The 16811-nt window shown below is 37.2% G+C and overlaps 1 protein-coding gene across 1 annotated transcript; it reads left to right on the top strand.

Moving 5' to 3' along the window:
* Window positions 1-8119: 8119 nt before the first annotated feature.
* On the top strand, window positions 8120-10794 carry LOC149534304 (uncharacterized). The gene is made up of 4 exons (XM_089806007.1): window positions 8120-9762; window positions 9907-10009; window positions 10144-10362; window positions 10531-10794. The coding sequence occupies exons 1-4, from the start codon at window positions 8120-8122 to the stop codon at window positions 10792-10794; spliced, it is 2229 nt and encodes a 742-aa protein (XP_089662133.1).
* Window positions 10795-16811: the final 6017 nt, after the last annotated feature.

Below are 16811 nucleotides of genomic sequence, written 5' to 3' on the forward strand. Positions count from 1 at the left end.
TCAGAAATTCACCTTGCTTCTCCAATGATTTCCCCCAACTCTAAACCCCAAGCAATGAAGATTGAAATGACATCAAAATTCACCCTGTGCTTGATCCTTCTCTGTTGGAATTGGGGTCCAAGAACACCTAGCACAGCCTCAACTATTTGTATCTCTTTTAATTTTTAGCAGCCCCTTCATCTATTCTTTGTTCACCAGTCCTTTGAAACCTTTCTATTGTTTATTTGTGTCAACTAAGAAAGTTACTTCCAACTTTCACTACGCACCAACTTCCCACACACCCTTTTATCTACTGCAAAACTTCTCAACCACAGTCACCTCTCAAACAGCAACATTAATTATTTTTTTTAATTCTCACTCATCAATTATTTATCAAAAAAATCATGCCTTTTTTCAGCAGATTTCAATATCAACACATTATGTCCTACTGTCAAAGATACAAGTTCATTGCCTACTTTTTCACAACCAATTTCTTCAATCGTTCCCTTAGCATTTCAAAAGTGTCCCATCACATCACATCAAAACACTTACACCACCTTTCCACCTATTAATTTAATCATTACGTGTATTGATAAAAAAAAATCCCATCCATTTAAATACTCACTACTTTTTAAGGGTCATTTCCAAAGTTAGAGTTTAAATTTAAGGAACCCTCTGATAGATCCTCGACCATCACTTCTCCTCTCCTTAAAGTTGATTCCCAATTAGCTATGGTATCAGCTTCCTTATTGCCTCCTCATAATATATGACTAATTCTAAAATCATTAAAACCTCTTAACCTGTCAAGAACGTTTGAAAAGATATTGTGAATATGCCAAGTCTATGAATGTCTTAATTATAAGGCTTCCAAGATTCTTCCCCTTTATTAATCCACCTAGTTTGGCTGCAATTAAAGTTGTGTTAGCCTCAACCTAATTATTGGCTCCAACTTGAATCTTCGTTGTTGCTATAGCAAGCACCTCACCATCATTATATTGAGCAATTGCCCCAGCTCCTATATCCCTAGGTTGACTTTTCAGGCACCATCAAAATTAATTTAATCCAGCCTAGCTCAAGCGGGATTCATTTAACATTCTCTCTGTCCAGAGATACCCTTTTATTACCAACCCCAGCAGTCTTGTATCTAACCTTAATGCCTGGCCAATGTCCTTGTGCATCACTATCCCAAGAAGGCGAAAATAGTGTTTCGCTGTAGCTACACTCAAAGCTTCTTCAATCGCAGAGTCAATTCTTCATAATACTCTCTCAACAAGTTCCCTCTTATCTGAAAATATCCTCTGATTTCATTCCTTCATATTTTTTATTATTGCATTTATTTAACTAACCCTAATGCTAAATATTCCATTTGAGATCTTATTTAATTTTAAACATTTTGTTGGGGTAGCAAATGTGAGCAACCAAAAGATTCACAAGAAAAAGTCCAAGAACAACTGTTCAACAGGCCCCTGTTGGAAATATATGATAGGCTAAGTTACTGAGAGGGGAGGGGTGAATTAGTAACCAATAAAACTTAATCTTAATTCACCAATTAATCCTTCATGTGTATTCTAATCTAATTGCATACATGAGAAACTAAAAGTATTAAAACATTCATAACACTTTGACACGCAATATGGTGACCCAAAAACCTTCCAAAATAGAAAGTAAAACTGGGGTGGGGATGATACCCACAAGCTTTAGTACTGCAGTATAAAGTTGGCCTGTTAACGCTTACAATGATCACTTCTGATGATCTGCCCTCTTAAGAACAATAAGGACTGCTAAGTCCACCTTGTGAAAGGATTTACAAAACATACAATGAAGTATGCACTCAATAAAGAGATTTACAAAAGACTGTTAAGTCTACCTTGTGAAAAGATTTAACTGTTCCACCTGTTAGGATGAACCAGTGGCTGACCTCTAATTTGCAATCTTGATTTGTTGAATGAGATTCCTTTGAGTGTAATGATCACCTTGTTGTAATAAATAAATCTTTGCTGCTCCTTATATTGTTGTAGCCTTTTACTTCACACTTTTGCTCTTATTAAATTCGCATCATACTCATATCATATATCTTTGGATGTGATACAATACATTACATATATACCAATCCAAATTACAATTCAACAAAGTCGACTACAATACAAGTTTCACCAAAATACACAAAGTTGGCCCAACTACAGGAACTCGGGTTCTGAAGACAAACTTGGTGAGGTTCTGACACTCGGCATCCATTGACAACGCTCGGCATCGTCATACACTCAGTAGACATAGAAGCTCGGCCCATACTGATCGCTTTCAAGTAGTATGAACTCGGCCTACACTAGTGACTCGATGAATACTGCAAAACTCGGCATATAAACTAAATCACTTGATTCACACTGCATAGCTTGGTCAATGCTATTACTATGAGCTCGGTCAACACTGGATTCACATTGTTGAATCTGCGAACTCAGTAACCAATATAGAACTCAGTTTGCACTGAGAGACTTGGTAAACACTATGAAGCTCGGTTTACACTAACAATCACCAAATTGGTAGAAACTGCTCAGCGTAAACTGAATACTATTCCTGGTACTCGGTAGTAACTGTAGAATTTTGTAGAGCCTGGTTACTTGGTTAACACTGTTAACTATAGCATATACAATACGCTCAATAGTTGTTAGCTGTCTGAATAAGTGTGTGTGTCAGTAATAAACAAACTTGACTGAAATATCAACAGCCCTGATGTCAATCAATGAAAAGCTTAGTTACCGATTCGGGCACGTGAATCGGATCCGTGGATTCGTGATTTTTTTTTTCCCGATTAGGATTCGTGAATATATATATATATTACTGATCTTGCCCAAGCCCCAACTAGTAACAGATATTTATTTATTTATTTATTTCTCTCATTTATTAGTATATATAATGCATAAAAAGGTCATTTTAGCACTAGAAAGCAAAAAAATATATTTAAAAAAGTCATATTAAATAACTTAGACTCACTTAAACTTGTCGATCCTTGAGGATTCACGCTGGATCCTTGAGGATTCGTGCTTGGATTCATGCAGATCCGGGCAGGATCCTTGTTTTACACAGTGGATTCGTCAGGACTCGTGGGCCATGAATCCGGACGAATCCACTGTGTAAAACAAGGATCCTGCCCGGATCTGCACGAATCCAGGCACAAATCTGGATCCAGATCGGACCCGAATCCGGATCCGGCCTCTAGGGCACGAATCCGGTAACTAAGATGAAAAGCCAAGGGATGGTGGTGGTTCCACTTCAAAGAGAATCAATCACCACTCCCATCAAAGACTTAACAGCTGGAACAACAGTTCAAATTCCTTTTTTGTTGCCAAGGTTGCCAATAAGATGCCGAGCAATGTATAAATGCCTGTAACACTCTCATGTCCTCTCTGTTTTCATGTTTTTATCCACATCCAGCTCTCGCTGTTGCCCTTCCAACTTTTTTATCAATTAAAGTTTGTTGTGAGTTTTTCGCAAGTTCTAATATGAAGTTCCAGTGAAAATTAGTTTCACAACCGACGAGTAAACCTATGAGTCACCGTTGGTGTCTGCAAACCCATGAGTACTTAGCACCTCAGAAAATACTTACTGCCTTTGCAAAACATGGCCCAGACTATCCCTAAGTAAATGTATCAATATTTAACTAAACATTAAAAGGTTAATCTTCTTTACTATGATTAGAGCATAAATAATAGAGTATAATGCTAACTCAATGGACTCAAATTAATATTAGAAGCACAAATAGAGTATAATGCTAATTCAGTGGACTCAAATTAATGTTCTAAGAAGTAAAATATAACATTACAAGCTAGAATTCAAAATAGATTATAATATTATTCAGGCATAAAACATCAACAGCATATCGTTCATTTAAATTTCACTGCCATGAGGCCGTGGTATCTAAAAAGGCCAATGATTTTTATAGAAAAGCAAATAAAGTTTTATAGTGATTTATGAGGTTTGACTGGTAGTCTAGATAAACTAGTGAATAAATAACTTTTGGGAAGTTTAAAATTCCACTGATGGCATTTCTTTTTCTACCTGTTGACAGACTCAATCTGAAACAGCCAGGTACTGGCCAGACATGCCCATGGAATACGTGGGACAGAAGTACCATACCCACAAATATGTTCCTAAACCTGTACCATAGAGTATAATGCTAATTCAATAGACTCAGATTAATATTAGAAGCATAAACAGAGTATAATGCTAATTCAGTGGACTCAAATTAATGTTCTAGGGAGTAAAATATAACATTACAAGCTCAAATTCAAAATAGATTATAATATTATTCAGTCATAAAACATCAACAGCATATCATTCATTTAAATTTCACTGCCATGAGGCCATGGTATCTAAAAAGGCCAATGATTTTTATAGAAAAGCAAATAAAGTTCTATAGTGATTTTTGAGGTTTGACTGGTAGTCTAGATAAACTAGTGAATAAATAACTTTTGGGAAGTTTAAAATTCCACTGATGGCAAATCTGTTCCTAAACCTGTACCATCCAGTACAGCAATGGAGTTGGAAAATTAACAACCTGAATTATGGTCAAGCTTAACAATAGCAAAACACATGCATCTCATCCTATCATGCACCCGCACCAGCATCCGAGGAATTGCAAAATGCGCCAGTATCTAAGCCTAATACTATATATTCACCGAATCTATTCTCATATAGCAGTTCAAGATATTTAGTTGGACATTCTATGATTATAAATCACTATGCAAAGGTCACAAGTGTATAGAGTCATAGACCATTCAGTACAACATTTTGATGTACCTTGAAGACTAGTAAATGTATCCTAACAAGGATATTGTATTTTAACAACACAAATATAAAATGGTTTATCTAGGCCTTGCAATTTTCTCTGGGCAATGTTCCCCCTGACCAAAATCAAATTGTCCATTGCCAATGGTGCTTGAAATTAATGATAAAAAAGCATACTTGCAGTGAATGTTTGACAGGATCTACATTGGTGAAAACAAAAAATAAACCTTACATTCCTATCATAAGTAAGAATTGTTTCTAATTCAAACCTAGTCCAAAAATGGCACATAAATCAATAGTAAAGCTTGAAAAAGCAACACAAATACCAAGGGAAAAAGAATCACTCATGCAGGAACAATAAGCAGCTCTTTAGTAACACCAATCAGTGCTCCAAAACAATGACACCATCCACTGTGATCCGCACCACGAGGAGTATACAGGAGATTTACACTAAATCGTCAGAATCTATATGTATCACATGAGAAAGCACAATTAAAATGATTCATCAAGATTCTATACCAAAAGAAGGTGATGCACAGGAAAGGAGATAGAACTAGTACATAAAAGCATTTTAATCTACTTTTCATACATAAATTACTCAAGAAGGAGATGTATGGTGGTCTATTTACTACCAGCTATACCTCTGTCATCTGTCTGTCTGATGATACAAAGATTTACATTATATATACATATTACAGTTATCGACAAAAACATTGAATTTAAAGAACAATCGTAGAAATTAAAACATATGTGCTTCTAGTATACTCTTACCCTTCCTTAGCACTAAAATAAAATAAAATGTATGAGCAAGATTTGCTGACAGAAACACAAAATACTTTATCATATTTAAGTTTAACTTAGAGGGAGATCCAGTAGAAACAAGAATCCACAATCAAATGGCAGCAAAAGGGAGAGAGAAACACAAATATTACTTCTTACAACCTATAAACTAAGTTGCCATATTCGGTCGGTCCCTACCAAATTCGAAGTTGATTCGTTGTAGAATTGAAGTCGGTTCCCGTCATATTCGGTTCAAATTCGTATTTTTCCTAATTTATTCGCTCTAAAATCGGTCAAAAGGACTGGACAACTTTCCACACATTTGCAGTGAATGTTGAATTAGTCACACACACCTGGGCCGAATTTGAAGCAATTTGGGTGAATACATAATTGGGTCATGGTAGCTCCCCGCTTTGGTGGCTGCAGGGATTCTTTTACTTCTCATGTGTTTGCAGGCCTTCTGTTTTGTGTATGACTGCAAGAAGGGGTGGAGTGTCGTGCAGAAGAGGAGGTGGGTAATCTTAGATTTATGCTGACCCTATTCTTTTAACGCCTTGGTCGTAGCCTCTTTACCCATTGCGGCACTTCAACGAAAACCATATTCTGGCGAGTGTCCAGCAAGGGGGGCATGTAAGCGCACAGGTTGGGGTTCTCCTTCAATATTTCTTCCATCAGATACATATACCTCTTCCTTATCGACTTCTCGTCTGCAATTTTAATTCCCCATAATAATTAAGACAGAGAAATGAAAAGCAAGAAACATACAATTCCAGTGAGGTATACAGGCTTACACACTCGCTTTAACTTCTCCTCGAGCTTGACCTTAAGTTCGTTGTTGGTGATGCAGAAATAATAGTCGGGTGATTCACTCTGCTAAATAGCGTAGGAGGAAGTAGCAGTTCTGATGGCCTAAATACAGGCAGTACCATCGGCCCTCTGCACCTTCGCGATTGCCACTACATCCACCATTTTTCCTTAGTGGCAAGTCATGCAGAATGAATGGGACTAGCTCCTATGTAGTAGACAGTGGAAGACGGAGGAGAAGATGGAGAATTGTAGTCAAGAGAGGGATATAAATAGTCAAATAGAGAAAGAGGAGTGGGTATGAGTTACAGCTAGACAGGAAGACACGTGGTTCTGTTCACTACTATTTTTTGTGCCACGTCATTTGGAAGGTTTCTACTTTCAACAATTTCTTTTATCTCAGGCTTTTACCTAGTAAGGAAAAGGAACAATGAAATTAAATGGATTGAAGAATATGTGATATGGTAAAAGATATCAATATTAGGAATTTAGAACAAACCACAACCAAGTATACAAGCTTTATTTTCTGACATTACTGTTTTGAACTGCAAAATTAATATTTTAATTTTTGACATTTTGTCATGCCATTCCAACTGAATCGTTAATATATGTGTTGGTGTATTTTGCAGTGTAACACGGGGACACGTCCCCCCCCAAAATCTGGGCCGTCTCGGAGACGGGGACGTCCCCGGGACGGGGGGATGGCGTCTCGGCGTTTCGGGCAGCGTCTCGGTGTTTCGGGCGGCGCCACCGCCGCCGGAGACGGCAAGATTTCTCCGAGACGGGGAGCCGTCTCCGAGACGGGTGCGGGGGGACGGCAAGGAGTCTCCTTCGTTGTGGGGGGATGCCTGGACATCTCCCGCGACAAGCAAAAAAGACACATAAAAAAACAAAAAGTTGAACACATTTTTAAAATGTTTTAATGTTTTTTATTTATTGTATTGGATTGTGAGGCCCATCCATTCCTCCTCCTTTGTTTAAAACCCTTCTATTCTTCATTTTGATTCACATTTGCATTTCTCATTGTTTGCAACAGCAAGAAGAAGAAGAGTGAAGAGCTGAGATAAGAGTTTGTGCAAGAGTGAAGAGAGTGTTTGCAAGTGAAAAAGGAGAGCTTAGGAGCAAGAAGAAGAAGAGGAGGGTGGTTCTAGGTTCCGGTTCACCGAATCTTGTTGAAGTTTTTTAAGCAAAAGGTAGGGTTTCTAACTTTCTAACAAATTTGTATGATTTTGAAATGCATGTTTATGAATGTTTTTGTTTGTTTAGACGACCTCTGTTATCATTGAACTCTTTGAAATATCTATTTCCGATTGTTTAAACCGACGACTTGCACTCTGTTCAAACTATATTACAAGACCAGAACCATAATAAAAAAAAAAATATAAAATGTAAATTGACTTCCAATTGTTCCGTAGGATTTGGGCTTTTCTGAGCGGATTTCAGTATGTAAGAATTAACAAAAAAAGTTAAAATTTTTTAACTTTTTTTGTTAATTCTTACATACTGAAATCCACTCAGAAAAGCCCAAATCCTACAGAACCATTGGAAGTCAATTTTCGTTTTTAATTTTTTTTTTTTTTTTTTTTTTTGGTTTTTTTTTTTTTCTTAAATTTTTTTTTAATAAATTTTTTCCAATATAGTTCTAAGAGAGTGGAAGTCATCGGTTATGATTATCATTTATAAATTATAAATTTCAATAATTTAGCTTTATTAATTTTTGTTTTTTCATTTTGTGAAATGCAGTGTCACAATGAATACTCATAGTGATGATGAGATGGAATTTCATTCAAATAGTGGCAGTGAATCAGAATATGAGCTTGAGCCTGAGGTTGGGGTTGAGGATGATGATAACACTGTTGAGAGGGGTGACCATGAGAGTGACATTGTGATTCCGGTTGGGCCAAATCAGCAAGGGGCCCAAACTAGTTCCACTTCCATGGGTACTGGTTTTATACTATCTGGTACTCCATCTACTGATTGCCCCTCCCCAGCTTTGGCACAGTGGGCTAGGGGTAAGTTTGATCTAAAATCTCCTTTAAAACAATTTGCCACTAAAATAACAAGCGGACAAGGAACAGGTGGCACAAGAAAGTGGAGATGCAATATTTGTGGTGAAGATTGGTATGGTAGCATCACTAGAGTGAATGCACATTTCCTCTTTTGGACAAGTAAAGGTGTCCAACCATGTAAGTTTTTGGGTGAATCCACAAACTTGAAGATTAGAATTGAATTCAACAAGCTTTGGGGAGTTGCAGAGGACTTGGGCCTTCCAGTGCCTACTACTTTGGCTGGTAGGCAACAGATTCAGACTATACAGGAGGTGCATGAGCAACAAATACAGGGGCAACAACACCGACGCATGTCTTCTTCTAGACCACAGCATAGAGCTTCATCTACTTCATTGCCAGGGGCAGCCTCCGTACCTTCCTCTACTTATAGCTCTATAGGTGTAGCAGCAGCTGAGACGAGCAAGGGGAAACGCAGGGCACAGTCTATTGACAACAACCCTATAGCAGAATTGTTTGCAGCCCAGACGAGAGAGAAGTTAGATGCATACATTGGGAGAATGTTATTTGCCAATGGCGTTCCACTTCACATTGCTCGGTCTCCTTATTTTAAGGAGGCATTTCAAAAAGTAGTAAAGGCGGGATTACCATCATATGTGCCACCAGGTGAGCACAAATTGAGGACTAAAATCTTGGATGCTGAGTATGCCAACATTGTTGAGTCCATGGAGACCATGAGGGCTGTTTGGGAGGAATCGGGGTGTAGCGTTGCCATGGATGGGTGGACGGACATTAGACACCGTCCACTCATCAATGTCATAGTCACATGTACAGAGGGCCCATTCTTTCTTAGGGCGGTTGATTGTTCGGGGCATCGAAAAGATGCTGATTTTCAATTTCAGATTCTTCGAGAAGCCATTGAGGAGATTGGGCCACAAAATGTGGTCCAAGTAGTGACAGATGCAGCTCATGTGTGCAGAGCTACAGGGAGGCTTATTGAGGCCACATATCGGCATATTTGGTGGACTCCTTGTTGTGTGCATGCTATGAACAATGCTCTAAAGGACATGGGGAAGATTAGTTGGATAAAGGGAGTGGTGAGTGATGCTAGAGATGTGCAGATGTATATCTGCAACCACCACACCTCACATGCACTATTTAGGAGCTTCGCCAACAAGGAGTTCTTGAAGCCAGTTGAGACACGATATGCATCCTATTTCATTCTCTTGGAGAGAATGCTTGATTTGCAGGAGCCACTGCAACTAATGGTTATGACAAATGAATGGAATAGGTGGGATGGTCCCAGGTCAGAGCAGGGGATAAGGGTGAAGGATATAGTTAAGAGTGATGTATTTTGGAGCGATGCAAAATACATTGTTTCTATTATTAGGCCAGTCTTTGAGGTGATCAGGTATGGAGATGGGGATGCACCCACACTTGGAGAGGTGTATGAGTGCATTGATTCTATGCTTGGGCAGATGAGGGTAGTTGTGCGAGAGAAGGATCCCACATTAGCCTTCTACAATGATCACATTCGACCTATTATTCAACGTAGATGGGACAAACTTAACACACCCTTACACATGGCTGCATATGCATTGAATCCGAGGTGGTACATGACTAGGCCTGGTAGAGTTACACCACTTCACGATGATGAGGTGATTTATATTATTATTATTATATAACACTTTAAGACTTAGATTCTTATCATTTTATGAATTAAAATCATTTACATTACTAGTATCTTGATTCTTCTATTTGCTAATAATTTGTACTTTTTAAATTTTTTCAGGTGAAGGAAGGGTTCTTCAAGTGCATAGACAAGATGTATGACCCTGAGACAGCAGCTAAGGTTCGCATTGAGTGGACCAAATTTGCTACTCTTAGGGGTTACAAACAAGCGGCAAAGGCGGATATCAAGACTATGGCACAAGGGGATCCCATTTTGTGGTGGTCAGCTTATGGACCGAAATCTACAACCACCACACTAGCTATTCGTTTGCTGTCCCAAGTACTTAGTTCCTCAACTTTTAACTTTTCATTGTTTATTGTTCAATGATCATTGTTCAACTTCTAATTCCCGAGTCTTACATTAGCCAATTATTTTTCATCTCAGGTTTCTAGTTCCTCAGCTTCTGAGAGGAATTGGTCTACATATAGCTTCATCCACTCTCTTAAGAGGAATAGACTTACCTCTCAAAGAGCAGAGAAGCTAGTGGCTGTACACAGTGTGTTGCGTATCAATGACCGCACCACAAGTGTGTACAAGGAAAGCCCAGCATCACGATGGGATGTAGAGCCTGAGGAGCCATCGCAAATTGATGAGGAGGATGCTTTAGATCCAACCACAAGGCTAGTTGGTATTCCCTTTTCAGCTCTTGATCTTGGAGAGACTGATAGTTCCAGTGGTGATGAGTTTCAACCTCTAGGGGATGATTATTGATCATTGATCATTGATTTGACATTTTGATTTGGACTCTTGGAGACTTGTAGTTTTTGTTTGCATTATATACTTATTTTGATATCATGGTTCATGGTACATGATACTTAATTGTAATCATCTTTATGTCATGAGTCATGACTCATATGATCATTGATTACTATTAGATAGTAGAATCTAGATACTCATACTATTGATCTGAAGACTGATATATAGACTAATATTTATTATTTCGAATATTATAACTTATTTGATCATGAATCATGACGTTCTAGTTGAAAACTTCAGTGCAATGTTCAATGTTTTTTACATCTATGTATCTTATATTGTATAATTGTAGTACATCTTTTCATAACTAGCATTTTAAGTATCATATGTATAGTACATACACCCCTGCTCCCTTCGCCACCCCCCCGTCCCCCGCCGCTGTCCCCCCGCCATCCCCTCGCCGTCCCCAAATCAAGGTCCCTCTGTCCCCCCGTCTCGGAAACTTGTCCCCCCGTCCCCCCGTCTCCTAGGACGGTGTAACTATGGTATTTTGCTAATATGCTTTAATATTAGCATAGTGGTGTGTGAACTTATTTGCTGCAGCATATTTTTACAAATATAAATATTTTTTTATGATAAATAAATAAAACTTGTATGGACAAACTCAAAAAGAACATGAACCCAGCATAGAAAAAAATTGAGCAAATTTTGAACCCGCATATGTACCAGAATCCGAACTGGCAACTTAGCCTATAAACTTAGAAGACAACAATTTATTCTCCAATCTAAAATCCAAAGATGAAAGAAACAAAAACTTACAATCAATTGCTGCAGATAGGATATAGAAACACAAAATGCTTTCTTACAACCTATAAACTTACAAGATAGGAATTTCATCTCCAAGCTTGAAACCAGATGGAAGAAAGCCCTCAAAATCCTCCTTGGTCTCATCTTGGGCAAATATGCTCTTAAAGGATAGTGAGTAGCATCTTGATAAGAATGAAATCTTTAGAAACGATAGTCCTAACCTTATTAGTCAAGCAAATAATGATTATGTTATGAGGTAGATAATTACTATGATGTCTAGATTGCTTTTTATGGCAGGAGAAAAGCTCCCGAATCTAGTGGTTCCCTACTCTATAATTACCACACCTTCTATGTGAAGGGAAAGTAGATATTGTAGGGGAATCGGAATTCCAATTCTATTCTACAAACTCTCAATGCTACTTTACTTATTCTTATTCCCACGAGGCAGGAGGCTAATATTGAAGATTTTAGACCCTCTAATTTGTGTATTACAATATATATAATCATCTCCAAGGCCACTTACAACTAACTGAAATGTATTCTCATGGATCTGATCACACAGGAACAAGATAAGCAAATCACCAACACTATCATCATTGCTCATGAGTTGCTTCACTCTTTAAAGAGATTTTAAAAAAGCATATTCCTAATGTTGGATATCTCGATGGCTTACACAAGACCTATTTAAAATATGTTGTAACGAATTTTGGCAAAGTTTGGATTAAGCCATGATTAGAGAACTTGGGTTCAAAGCAACTACTCCTCAACAAACTTTTAAGTCACTGTCAACAACATAGTTGAAGGTCTCTTTCAAGCTTCTTGGGGGAAACAACAAAGAGATCCCTTGATCCTTACCTGGTTCTGATTATGGTGGAAATGTTACATGTTAATTGAAGCAATCAAGGCAAAAGGAGATATGAAAGGATTGTGACCCTCCCAAAAAGAAACAGATTTCTCTCACCACAAATTGTCAAATGAGGCAATGCATTTTGCCACTCTATTGATTGAGGATTGTAGGGCTATATTAAGACATTAGAGACTATGAATAAGCTTCAACTCCAAAATTAATAGGTAGAAATCTACAATCTTTTGTATAAACATAAAAGATTAGGAATAGACCTCTATTTGTAGATGCTTGTCCTTCAAAAGAGAATCTCTTTTAGATGTGTGTCTAAAATTTCCATCATTTGCAAAGTGGAACAAGAAACGACTTTGGTTTTTGATTCTAGAGAGGTCATTTTCCAAGTTATTAATATTTGTATATTTTCTATGATGTTACACCCTGATTCTAGAGAGATCATTTTCCAAGTTATTAATATTTGTATATTTTCTATGATGTTACACCCCAAAAGTATCATATCTAAAATCACCTATGACATGAGGAACCTACTTTACAAAGGATGAGATAATTGCAAAAATCGACTTGTTCCATGGGCGGCATTTTATAAAGATGAAAATCTAGTGATCTAGGCATCAAGCAAACTTTTGTGTTCAACCAGACCTCAAGATTTATCTATAACAAAGTGACTGTGTGAATTCATTCATTAAAAGAAAATTACTTGTTTGGTGATAATCCTTTGACCATCTCACGAAAAATAATTTGCCTAAAGGATTTGCCATCTAGGAGGGAATGGAGGTCAAACCTCCTCTCCATGAAGGTGATCAAACCTCCTCTCTCAAGAATCTGCCAAACTTTAGTGCATCATCTCCACTTTTCACAGTTAGGGGGTTCCTATCTCCAGCGCTGGTCACCCATTTTCTTGCTTCGATTCTTGCTAACCAGAAGGCTATTGCAAAGAGTATTTGCACAAAGAAGCAGAGTCTGAAGGAAATAAAAGCCAATGACTCGAAAACACCCTAAAAGCATGTGTGAGAACAGGAGATATAACTACAAATGTCATCCTTTCTCCCCTTTCGGCATATCATAAGCAACAATCCATTACTTCTAAGTACGTACATTCCCATTAATAATTGTCCCTTCTTTCCCGTTAATAATGTCGAAGTCAATGCTTGACATTACATTCAAAGGCAAATTTGTATTTCCCTGCCAGATCATCTTTTGGTCACACCTCACCGCCACATTGGCAATCGCATCAGCAACCATATTGGACTCCTGGTAAACATGAGTTATACGGTATTTATCCATAGTATTAAGAATATCAATAGTTTCCTTAATGGTATTATCAATTGTCCATGAAGGACTAGAGGAGACATTTAGGCACTTAACTATATTCATCGAATCACCCTCCAACCAAAGCTTAGAGACCCCATTATCTTTAGCCAGTTTGGTAAATCTGAAGGGCAGCCATTGCTTCAGCAAGTGGTTAGACTGAGTTCCCAAGGGAAGTGCCACCACAGCCATACAATGACCAAAACGATTCCTTATCACTCCCCACACCCAGCCAGCCCAGGGCTACCCTTGGCTGCCCCATCTGTGAGCGGCTCTGTTATTTGGGCAGCGTGTCCATAATAATGTACTGCAGATTGCCCTATGACTGGTTAAGAATGAGCTGCAAGACATGGCCATAGCAGTGTTGGAGCAACTTAATCCCACTGCTATCACCAGTCTAGTTGCGGACACCTTCCCAGTGGCAGAAATCCTGGGTAATGATCATATGGTGCACAACCCTTATGTGCTTGGAGTTACTTGCCTGAAAAAAAAATCAAAAATATTTTTCCCAGATGGTGGTAAGTTTACATTTTTAATATATTCCTTTCAAATTATTAGTAAACATATCATGAATCATTGGTTCAGTTGAAACATTTTAAAAGATCATATTTTATGAACTTTGATTTTTAATATTTTTGAAATAATGATTAAAAGTTCAACCTTTAAATATTAAAACAAAGATGTAAATAATTAAATTTTAAAAATTTGAATTAAAATGTATACGCTGTTGAATTCTGTGTAGCTGCGAGGCAGATCTTGTCGTGCTTCATTTCAACAATATTTGTGTTCTTCTGTAACAGTAGTTCATTGATTCAAATTTACTCTTCACAAGCAATCTGTTCTGCCGCTTCGAACCTTTGTCTAGGTTTGTCTAGGTTCTGCATAATGCACAAAACATTTTTCTGTGTCATTTGAATGTATTTTTCTATAAGCTGAGTTGGAGTTCTTATCAGAGCCTACGTGGACTACTTGACACTTTTGTCTATCATCGTGGCAGCTCAACTATTTATCTTGTCGGTGGTGGCTTTATGTGATCTTTTGTATTATGTTCGACTTGAATATTAATTCGATCACTCACCTTCAGCACGTTTTTTATGTTATCATGGCATTTAGTATTTATCACGGCAGGTCAGCCATTTAAGTTGGTCATTCATATTCCTTGATGCAATATAGCAATAGTGATTTTCAAGATCGCGCTTTGTGTGAGTAGGAGCGTTAAGAGTCTCTATCAAGACTACATCTACGACAATAATCTACTCATCTACGGCAATTTTTGTTGGCAGGGATTGGAAACTATCTTTATTTCAGTGATAAATATTTAAGTTTTGTGTGAGACGAGGTGTGTGTGTCATGAATCATGATTATCACGCTACCATTTTTTGTTTATCGAGGCAGCAACATTTATCAATATCATTCTGAATATGATTTGATTGCAATTGTGTACTGGTGATTGAAGTCGTATTACTGCATATGCATAGCAGTGTTACTTATTTTGTAAAAAATCTGGTGTAGCCATATGTGATTATGGAACTCTGAGTTTTGAGAAGCTGAGACATTGTAATTGGTTCTTATAATAAAAGGATAGATTTTAGTGGGCAGGGTTGTTTCCCTTGCAGAGGAAGGTTTTTCCCAGGATATTTGCATTGTGTTGCATGATTATTTTGCATTAACATTCCTCTATCTGTTTCTCCTTATTTCCAATTCAAAATTTAACAGATACAATAAAATGTATAAATATCTTTGGATGTAGCATTTAGAATTATTAATTTTAATAAAAAATAAAATAATTTTAAGAGAAATAAAATAGTTTCAATTGAATTTTATGTTTATCCTCAATAAATCAGTTTAACCTTATGCTTTGACTAACAAATGTTGATTCATCTTTTGAGCTATGGTGATGAATCAGAATGGTCAGATTGAATTCCTCTGTAAATGCTCTTCAAGGCATTTTTTCTTTGTCAAGAAATTGGAAGCCATTATACCCTCCTTTTGTCTTGGGAGTTTTCCTCATTACAACCTACTTTCTTCTGAAAGGCTTTCAACTTCAATGCATAACATATCCTTTATTTCAAATTTTGAGCTTGCATAGATAATTTTAATTTGATGTGGAAATTGCACACAGCTCTAAACAGCATTGTTGCGCACCCATTGTGAATTTATTGTAGCTTATTCTAATACCTTAGACGTTGGCCCAAAGCAGCACTAGCAAATTCAATTTGGCTTGTACAAAAATAATTGTGACCTTTTAAGACCATTCATCACAAGGACAGATGGTTCTTTTCCAAGTCCCAACAATTTTCACAGATACAGGCCAGTGCAGGCCCTGTCAGTGGTGCTCATTCTGCAACCCTAAATAAGGGCAACAATCTCCAACAAAAAGCTTCATTCACACAATAACGTATGAATGGTTCAAATTCAAATAGTCTGATATTATTTGCAATTTAACATATCTGATAAATTCAAGCAATTGTTAGCATTTTCATGTAAAAATACAAATATAGTCCCAAGGAGTTGTTCTTACTGGTTGAAGGATTGTTTTCCAATTATGGAAACCCATTGTTCAAATCCTCATAGGAGCATCTCATGCAGAATTCTAAGCAGTGTTCTTTAGTTGACTTCTAATGTGGTTGTGGTTTTTATCCAGAATTAATTTATCAATAGTGAGTCCTAGTCTTGGCTGATTTCTTGTGTGTGTTCCTAAGGAGCTTCTACTACAATAAATATTGAGTGATTCAAGAGAGAGAAAAAAAAATCAAAACAATAAATATAACAGATAAACTCAATGCACAAATATTTAGTAAATAGTTATGATAAAAGAAGAATAAATTTACCATATTTATAATGCAAAATTAATAATTATCACATTCACATAATTATTGTGATACAATCATTCTTTGACAAATTTTTTAGTTCTCCTGAACAGTCGCCAACATTTCAAGGATTTACATGGCCAAAAACTATAATTCAAGGGTTTATTTCTACAGATTTTTACTTGAGCACCTGACAACATAATTTTTTTAGATTATACTGACCATTCTCTTGCCCAATTCAAGCA

Source organism: Cupressus sempervirens, chromosome 10 (genome assembly GCF_028749045.1).
Source record: "Cupressus sempervirens isolate cs-2001-9-10 chromosome 10, ASM2874904v1, whole genome shotgun sequence".
Lineage (NCBI taxonomy): Eukaryota > Viridiplantae > Streptophyta > Pinopsida > Cupressales > Cupressaceae > Cupressus > Cupressus sempervirens.

Coding starts and splice junctions, on each gene's coding strand:
- LOC149534304 (XM_089806007.1), top strand. CDS start 8,120: ATGGAATTTCATTCAAATAGTGGCAGTGAATCAGAATATGAGCTTGAG. Junction 9,763..9,906: donor CCAGTCTTTGAGGTGATCAG/GTATGGAGATGG, acceptor TATTCAACGTAG/ATGGGACAAACTTAACACAC. Junction 10,010..10,143: donor CACCACTTCACGATGATGAG/GTGATTTATATT, acceptor AAATTTTTTCAG/GTGAAGGAAGGGTTCTTCAA.